At 31.3% G+C, this 8,233-nt stretch overlaps 4 protein-coding genes across 4 annotated transcripts; all 4 read left to right on the top strand.

The window, feature by feature from the left end:
• Nucleotides 1-1,294: 1,294 nt before the first annotated feature.
• LOC124917698 lies at nt 1,295-1,901 on the top strand. Its single transcript, XM_047458055.1, has 2 exons — nt 1,295-1,367; nt 1,438-1,901. Exons 1-2 carry the CDS (start codon nt 1,295-1,297, stop codon nt 1,899-1,901), a joined length of 537 nt encoding a protein of 178 aa, XP_047314011.1.
• Nucleotides 1,902-3,200: 1,299 nt separating this feature from the next.
• On the top strand, nt 3,201-4,783 carry LOC124917699 (mitochondrial import inner membrane translocase subunit TIM10-like). Its single transcript, XM_047458057.1, has 5 exons — nt 3,201-3,370; nt 3,442-3,494; nt 4,193-4,231; nt 4,358-4,427; nt 4,549-4,783. The coding sequence occupies exons 1-5, from the start codon at nt 3,341-3,343 to the stop codon at nt 4,597-4,599; spliced, it is 243 nt and encodes an 80-aa protein (XP_047314013.1). The 5' UTR covers nt 3,201-3,340; the 3' UTR covers nt 4,600-4,783.
• A 320-nt stretch (nt 4,784-5,103) lies between these two features.
• LOC124917697 (copper transporter 3-like) lies at nt 5,104-5,758 on the top strand. The gene has a single exon (XM_047458054.1). It carries the CDS (start codon nt 5,321-5,323, stop codon nt 5,756-5,758), a length of 438 nt encoding a protein of 145 aa, XP_047314010.1. The 5' UTR covers nt 5,104-5,320.
• A 1,739-nt stretch (nt 5,759-7,497) lies between these two features.
• On the top strand, nt 7,498-8,007 carry LOC124917696 (zinc finger BED domain-containing protein RICESLEEPER 3-like). The gene has a single exon (XM_047458053.1). The coding sequence runs from the start codon at nt 7,498-7,500 to the stop codon at nt 8,005-8,007; it is 510 nt and encodes a 169-aa protein (XP_047314009.1).
• The last annotated feature ends 226 nt before the right edge of the window (nt 8,008-8,233 follow it).

The raw sequence follows: 8,233 nt of genomic DNA, 5'->3' as shown, positions 1-8,233 counted from the left end.
TTTACATGTGTGGGTAGGGGGGATTTACATGGGGTTTTTATTAAAATTAATTGAAGCAAATATATCTTCGCTCCAGCGAGTCTCGAGGCAAAAAAAAATTAAATAAAAAAAGTAAATAAAAAATCCAAGAAAATAAAAGATTGAATTACTTGAAGCGAATATTATATCGCTGCCTGTGTTATTTAATAAATTAAATTAATATTTAATAAACGTAAATATAATATGACTGTGAATTCGGTCTTTACATGGACGTGTAAGTGTATTTTCATGAACGGCAGACGGTCTTCTCATGGGTGGGTATGGGGGGTTTACATGAGGGTCATTTCAATGGGCGTGTAGATCAGAGCGAAGATATCTTATCTGGGTATTATCTGAATATTATATTATTTCCTGGCGTTAACGGGCGCTTCCGTTAACGGCGTCTTGTGTGAACCCGGGCCTAAACCCGGATTCCGGATTCTCCCTCCCTCCGTCTCCTGCCCAGATTGATTTATTATTAAATTAATAATGCTGCAATCTGATTGGTGCGCCACAGGGGAACACGGCAATCGGTAGCAGAAGATCTGATCTGTTATAAAAGACACATTAAATGTATCCACTATTGAGTGGGTTATAATTTTATTGAATCAATACTTAATTATATTATATCCTATACATCTAATAATTGATATTAGATATTATAAATTAATTAATTCTGAGCAGAAATAAAATTAGTTTGATTATTTAAATATAATATACATTCGACCATAATATATTAGTTAAATTGTTGAATTTCATACTTAAATTTATAATGTTACAAACATGAAAGACAACTAAAAATTCTTGTTTATATATTAATTATTTTTAAATTAAAAAAACACAAACACCTGTCACCAAGATCAACACCTATAGCTAGTTGTAGATTTATAGTTATAATAGTTAAAATTAACTCAAAATTCAATAAAACATTTCTCAAGTAAAAAAATAATAATACATTGAACACTAAAAATTGTAATGATTTTTCTCTATTTTTTTTTAAATTAATTATTAATTTTGAAAAAGTTTATTATTCAGAGGGCATATAAAAGATTGCTGGTTTGAACGTGCAGCCTGCAAAGCATCCTAATACAGTTCAACGAGGCAGCACGTCTGGTTTTGTAACTCCATTTTAGACCGAGTTTTCTTTTCTTTTCTCTATCTATATATACATATATGTTGTCTCTCTTACAAATCATTCACTTCAAAGAATCAAATCTTCTCCTCAAAAATACATCTTCATTCCCTCTCTGCAACTGCAAAGAGAGACATTATTATCATGGCTTCTTCATCAACCAGATTATCATTCCTCATGTTCATTTCTTGCTCCATCTTCTTCCATGGAGTTCTAGGTAAAGTAACTACCTTAAAATAAACAATCAATTGTTTTTAAATAATCATTCATATTAATTTACATTATAGGTGAACTCATTTGCGAGGAATTACCCGTAAATGTATGCGCATTCGCGGTTTCATCCTCCGGTAAGAGATGTTTATTGGAGAATTTCGAGACCAAAGACGGGCAACTCGATTACCAGTGCCGCTCATCTGCGGTCGTGGTCTCGACTATGGCCGAGCACATTGAGACCGATTCTTGCATCTCGGCTTGTGGAGTCGAGCGCAAATACGTTGGGATCTCGTCTGATTCCTTGATGGAATCCCAGTTCACCGCTAAACTCTGCTCGCCGGAGTGTTACCAGGGCTGCCCCAACATCGTTGACCTATTCTTCAACTTGGCCGCCGGTGAAGGTGTGTTCTTGCCTGAGTTGTGCGAGAAACAGAGGACTAACCCTCACAGAGCCATGCTCGAGCTTCTGAGCTCTAGCGCCGGAGCAATTGCCGCCGTTGAACACGCCTCCGCCCCGACCATTGCTCCGTTTCATTAATTATTTGTTTCCTATTTTAATAAATTTCGGATACATGTTTAATTGTTTACTGATTTAATCGTCTGTGTTTGTTTCTTTGTCAATCGGTCAATCACACCGGAAAGAAGTTCATATTGAATACTATTCGGATATATTATATTGCTTATTATTTTGTAACATTAATTATAAATTGGGAATGAAAAATTATTGATTGATTTTTTATACTGATTTACTTTTACTTACTAACTTGTTAGAATATATACTACCCCATTTAGTGAAAAGTATCAAATATGTGTTAAAATATTTTATTTTATATAAAAACTGAATCAAATATCTCAATTTATTCAATTAATAGAAAAAATAATATATAACCACAATTTTTGATATAATATATTGCATTCCATTAAATTGAAAATCATTTTTGATTTAATAGGTGCAAATAGCTAGCTGGGGTGAACATTAAAATTGTTCTAAATCATTCCATTACTAATTGGATATATATATATATATATATACGAGAAAGGATTAGGTGAGGGAATTTGGTGAGGGAATTTGGTAAGGGAATGACGTGGCATAATCTTATTCGCTGAAAAAATCAAATAATTTCTCTCTTTTCTCTCTTTACTCTCACTTTTACCTTTTCCAACCAATGAAGGTGTTGCCACGTCATTCCCTCACCAAATTCCCTCACCAAATTCCCTCACTCTATCACTCCTCTATATATATATATATAAATAAATAAATAATGATTAATTTTTAAAGTGTCCGAATTTGGATATATATATATGAAAGTAAATGGATACTTGAGTCGAATTGTGGGTTGACCCGTCCATAAACTTAAAACGGTTAAAAATAAAATTAAATATTCTATAGGTATGGTTCGAATTTGCACCCTAACAAAAACAAGTACAACCCTTTAATCAACTAGACTAATAACATTTTATATTTTAAATTCAACACCAAATTTGATAAACGCGAGATATTTTAACAATATAAGTTCAACTTTTTATCTAACTAATCTAATTCTTAATTTTTAAAATGTTTTTTTTTAAAGTGTCTAAAAGTAAGTAAGATTGTGGATTGACCCGTCCATAAATATTTTTATCGTAATATTTTTTTTACAATTTTTTATATTATTACTCATGCATTTATAATTTATGCTAGTTCCATCTAAATATGATTCACATTAAAAATATATTAATTAATATTGCTATCTACAAATGAATTTTTGTTAATATGTTACAATTTTGTATTTTTTATGTTTGGATTTACAAAATGTATGATTATATATATCCAAAAACTTATCCAATTAATAAAACATATAGTTAATCTCCAAATCTAGAATTAGGTTTTTCCTCTTGTGAAGAAGAAGCAGCGTTGGCGCCTCCAGATCAATCTTCTTCAATTAACCTAATTCTACTTGAAATTGTCTCTTGATTCCACCCTTAAAGGCTACTCCAATGGCTTCCAACAACCTAGAAAAAGAACAGGTACTTCGCACTGGTTCATCATTTCTCTCTACTTGAAGGTAATCAATCATCTATCTTCTTCGTTTTTGTAGATATTTGGACTGGCAGAGAAGGAGATGGAATATAGGGTTGAATTGTTCAACAAGTAGGTCCTCACTCCTCTTCAAGGTTTGCTTGTGTTATCGTTCTCAAACTAGAATATATGATTATATATATTATGATAACTTCAAATTCCCATCTTGCTTTTCATAATGATGTCCCTGTTCCTCCTGTCCATTCGTATGTTATTAAGCTGCAATGGTTAATCTTACGATAAAACTTATTATTATTGTTAATTGTTGTTTCCTTTGTTATTCATATGAGGAGAGTCAAGTTATAATAACTATAGTAACCCTAAATTTGTATCTTACAATGGAAAAACCTCAATATATCATTGTCAAAATATCAACATTTCATAAAACCAATCAAATGTTTAGAAACCAATTCACATGGTGCTTCAAGTCTTTCAGTGGAACAGTCGTCAACACTTTACATGTGTATGTTCGTTTATATTCGACTGCAGCCTTCATTTCCTATCCTCAATTGTATTTCGCAATCCTTATATTTTTCACTTTGTTAATGTTCTCTTATCATCTCACATACTTGAGAGACATTTGAATTTGATATTATGACAATTGATGAGTTTGTAATGAATAATGACAACATATTCATGTATTTTTAGACATGGTTTAATTGTTGCCTGAATATGATAGTTACATTGGTTAATTTGGAAAGGATTGTAATTCAAGATTGTTTGAAAATCTGCATATGTTAAAAAAGCTGATTAAACCATGTTTTGTTCAGGCTTACACAAACATGTTTCAGCAAGTGTATGGAGAGCAGGTATGATGATATTATACCGTCTAAATTGATATTATAAAATTAACCTGTAATTAATTTTCATGAATATCATTAGTTTTATAAACACTTAAACACTGGAAATTGACGGAACTTGCATATTCATTTCAGGTACAAAGAATCTGAGCTGAATATGGGTGAAAATAGCTGTATTGACCGATGTGTCTCAAAATACTGGCAGGTAGTAGTAGTTCCTATCCATTTTCATCTTAATTTAAGGTTGTTCATATTCGTTTAACCGAAAAAAAAGAGTCTTATTTTATGTTTGGATTCAACCATTGATCCTAATCGAATTTGTATAGGTGACTAACCTGGTTGGTCAGCTGCTCGGTGCAAATAAACCTTCACTTTAAAGAATTTTCTCCTTAAGTTTTCCAAATTTCCATGGAACAACACTATATTGCTCTAAACATTATGACCTGAATAATAACATGCCACTGCCCTTATTGAAATGCTGAAATTTTGTTTCAGTTCTTTATTAGACTTATTTATACAAGATATTGGTTATAAATAAAATGTGAAGGAATTGTCTTTCTTTCGAGTTTGAGTTATTTGATTTTCTGCGATTTTAGTAGGTTGATTCAACCTTAGACCCTATAATGTATAACCGTTATAGGGTATAGGTTTGAGCAATGAGACAAAGTTCGAGAAGATTCTCAATTTGAGTATGTTTATTTTCTTCATTATCAAAATTTTATTAGAAATTTAAGATATATATTTTTAATTATGAATCAAATGATTGTGTGATTCTTGGCTTTTAATGGCATCATTTGTATCCATTTTTTTTTCTTCTCAATTTGGATTTAGACTAGAAAATGTTTTATATTTTATTTTGAATGTTGATTTTAAGTAAAATTAAACTTGTAACAAAAGAATTGAGATTGCTTGCTTCTAACAACTGCAAATTCTCCATTTCACATTAGAACAGCAAGCAATCTAATATCTGATTATACCATGCTTCTCCATAGTACCTATCAGTCCGACAGTTTCTTTCCCTCACACACACAATTGTTATCCTTAAATCTGCTCATTCCTTGTGTTCATAATCCATAACAATCCAACAACCCACCTAAAATGGAGCTTTTTGCTTCCGATCTCCACAATGTCGGCATCCCACCGCCTCCTACTCCGACCGACTTCAGCCATCACCATCGCCCCTCTATCTTCCACACGTCTTTCTTCTGGGGAACCCACGCCCAGGTTCTGTTCTCGTGTTGGCCAGGACACAACAAGACCATGTACGGAGTTGCATTGGTGTTGGTCTTTTCCCTATCTGTTATTGTTGAGTGTCTATATCATTGGGAATTTGTTAAACCAGGACCGAACCGAATTGGGTTAGGCCTGTTCAAGACGGGTATACACACCATTCGAGCCGGTCTATCCTATTTGGTCATGTTAGCTGTAATGTCCTTCAATGGTGGTATTTTTCTGGCGGCTGTATTGGGCCATGCTCTTGGATTTTTGCTATTTGCTAGTCGACTTTTTACCAAATTTAGGATGAATTCTTCTTAACCCTGTTTCAGTTCATTTATTTTAATGCTTTTTAAGATATATTATTGTTAATCTTATACAAAATTTACTAATATATAATCCTTTCAAGATACAAAATTAAATTATTTATGAAAATAATTTAAATGTATTGCTTGGACACAATATAATTACTCATGAGCTACCAAATTGTTCTTAACTCGGAAACAATTTGGTACTAGCCTCAATTAGAGCGGTCAGATCGGCCAACCCATGACGGGACGTGCTTACCCACCAAAACCCATCTTTTGAATAAATAAAAATCATTAATAGGTAGAAATTTCAAGAATATGAACAAATAGTCATAATACACACCAAACAAGAGTGTTGTCTATCATTACACATTAATTGACCAAATAGTTCAACAAAGTAATTAAATTTTAAAAAGTTCAAAAAATGAACATTTCAGTAAAGTCAACATTTTTAAATACCATCAGAGAATAAGTAGCGGTCGGTCAATGAGAGAAATATTGAGTATTGACTCATGCAGTCTGAAACTAAGTTTGAATCCATGAACTCTTGAGGCAAAACGAAGAGAAGAAAGGCGGGACAAATAAGTAGCTGACAATAGGGATGACAATGGGTACCCACATACCCGATACCCGTGGGTACCCGATGATCGGGTTCGGGTATTTTAAATCGGGGTCGGGATCGGGGATGGGGAGTGAAAAATGGTACCCGATCGGGTTTGGGGATGGGGAGTGTTGGAAACCCAAACCCGATACCCGATACCCGAATATATTAATATATATTAATAAAATTTAAGTGACTTATCAAATTCCACCGTCATAAATTGTAACTACTAAGTATCATTAAATAAATATATTAATTATTTTATCATGCTTAACATCATTTCTTAGTTCCACGTTTAACAAGTTATCATCATTTTCAACCTTATTTCGATTTTCAACTTCTATCTTCTTCAACCTTTTTTCTAGTTTTTGTTCAAAATCTTCAATAACTATACAAGTAAGTAATGTTTTTATTTAATAAAGTTATGTTTGTTCTTCAACTTTTATAATCTTATATTTATTTATTTATTAACTTAATCTTCAATTTTTATTTTGTAGCTTCTTCTTCCGTTTTAACAGCAACAAAAAGTTGATTTTTTCTATAAGTTCTACACGACTACACATAGTAGGTAAGTAATACTTCTATTATTTATAGATTTTTTTTGTTTAATAGGTGGAATCTCTTGATTAATAGATATTTTTAGAATATATATATATATATATATATATATATATATATATATATATATATATATATATATATATATGGAATAACGGATATATGCAGCAATAGATTTAGACATACTTTCATAGTTTCATTATATATGTAATATGCCTATAAGTTATTTGGATCAAAATAAATAAATCACATCAAACATTATAAAAATTTATCCAAATCATGTAATGTAGATGGATTTTCACAACTCACAAACTAGAGTTTCACTAGGGTTGTAAATTATAATAGAATATTAATATTATTAAATATTTTTTATGAAATAATATATAATTTAATAAAGTAATAGTTTTTTAAATGTTATGTTTAACTATATTTAGGGAATAATAGTTCAATATATTAATATTTATTATTTGTATAAATATTTTTGGAAAAAATATTAATATATAAGACCAAGTTAAAGAATCATATTAATTCTTATTTTTTTTATTTGATTTTTTTTAGCTTTTACAAAAAGAATGAGTTTAACGGCACCGAACATGGAAACTACTCAAGTTTCAACTGATACCATTGAAAATGTTTCATCAAATTCAATTCCTAGTGTAATTACAACAAGTGCAATTACAACAAATGTTGATGATACCATTGTTGGGAAGAAAAGAAAGTTATTTTCAAATGTTTGGAATGATTTTCAAAAAGAAAATATAAATGGAAAAGTTAAAGCAATATGCAACCATTGTAAGAAGCAACTAATAGGTGATTCAAAAAATGACACAAAACATTTGTGGGCTCATCTTCGGACTTGTCCAAAATTGAAGATGAAAGATATCAATCAGATGAATCAAAAATATCTAAAGGCTGAAAAGGGTGAAGATGGAATAACAAAGATTGTTAATATGACTTTTGACCAAGATGTGTCACGAAAAAAATTAGCAAGAATGATTATTAGACATGACTATCCTCTTTCGATAGTTGACCATGAAGGCTTTAGAGATTTTGTGAATAGTATACAACCGTTGTTCACTATGATTTCTAGAAATACCCTCTGAGTCGACATTTTGAGTGAATATCACACTTTGAAAGCCAAAGTGATGAAACAAATTGAGTCAAGTCAAAGTAGAATAGCTATTACCACTGATGTGTGGACTTCCAAAATGAAAGACAAGGTTATATGGCTATTACTGCTCATTGGATTGACGAATCATGGCACTTGCAAAAAAGACTTATCAGCTTTGTATATGTGCCTGCCCCACATACAGAGATGTTCTTTCTGAC

This window comes from Impatiens glandulifera, unplaced genomic scaffold (assembly GCF_907164915.1).
Source record: "Impatiens glandulifera unplaced genomic scaffold, dImpGla2.1, whole genome shotgun sequence".
Taxonomy (NCBI): Eukaryota; Viridiplantae; Streptophyta; class Magnoliopsida; order Ericales; family Balsaminaceae; genus Impatiens; species Impatiens glandulifera.
This window is presented reverse-complemented; position numbering and strand designations above follow the sequence as displayed.

Coding starts and splice junctions, on each gene's coding strand:
- LOC124917698 (XM_047458055.1), top strand. CDS start 1,295: ATGGCTTCTTCATCAACCAGATTATCATTCCTCATGTTCATTTCTTGC. Junction 1,368..1,437: donor CTTCTTCCATGGAGTTCTAG/GTAAAGTAACTA, acceptor TTTACATTATAG/GTGAACTCATTTGCGAGGAA.
- LOC124917699 (XM_047458057.1), top strand. CDS start 3,341: ATGGCTTCCAACAACCTAGAAAAAGAACAG. Junction 3,371..3,441: donor ACAACCTAGAAAAAGAACAG/GTACTTCGCACT, acceptor TCGTTTTTGTAG/ATATTTGGACTGGCAGAGAA. Junction 4,428..4,548: donor GTGTCTCAAAATACTGGCAG/GTAGTAGTAGTT, acceptor GAATTTGTATAG/GTGACTAACCTGGTTGGTCA.
- LOC124917697 (XM_047458054.1), top strand. CDS start 5,321: ATGGAGCTTTTTGCTTCCGATCTCCACAATGTCGGCATCCCACCGCCT.
- LOC124917696 (XM_047458053.1), top strand. CDS start 7,498: ATGGAAACTACTCAAGTTTCAACTGATACCATTGAAAATGTTTCATCA.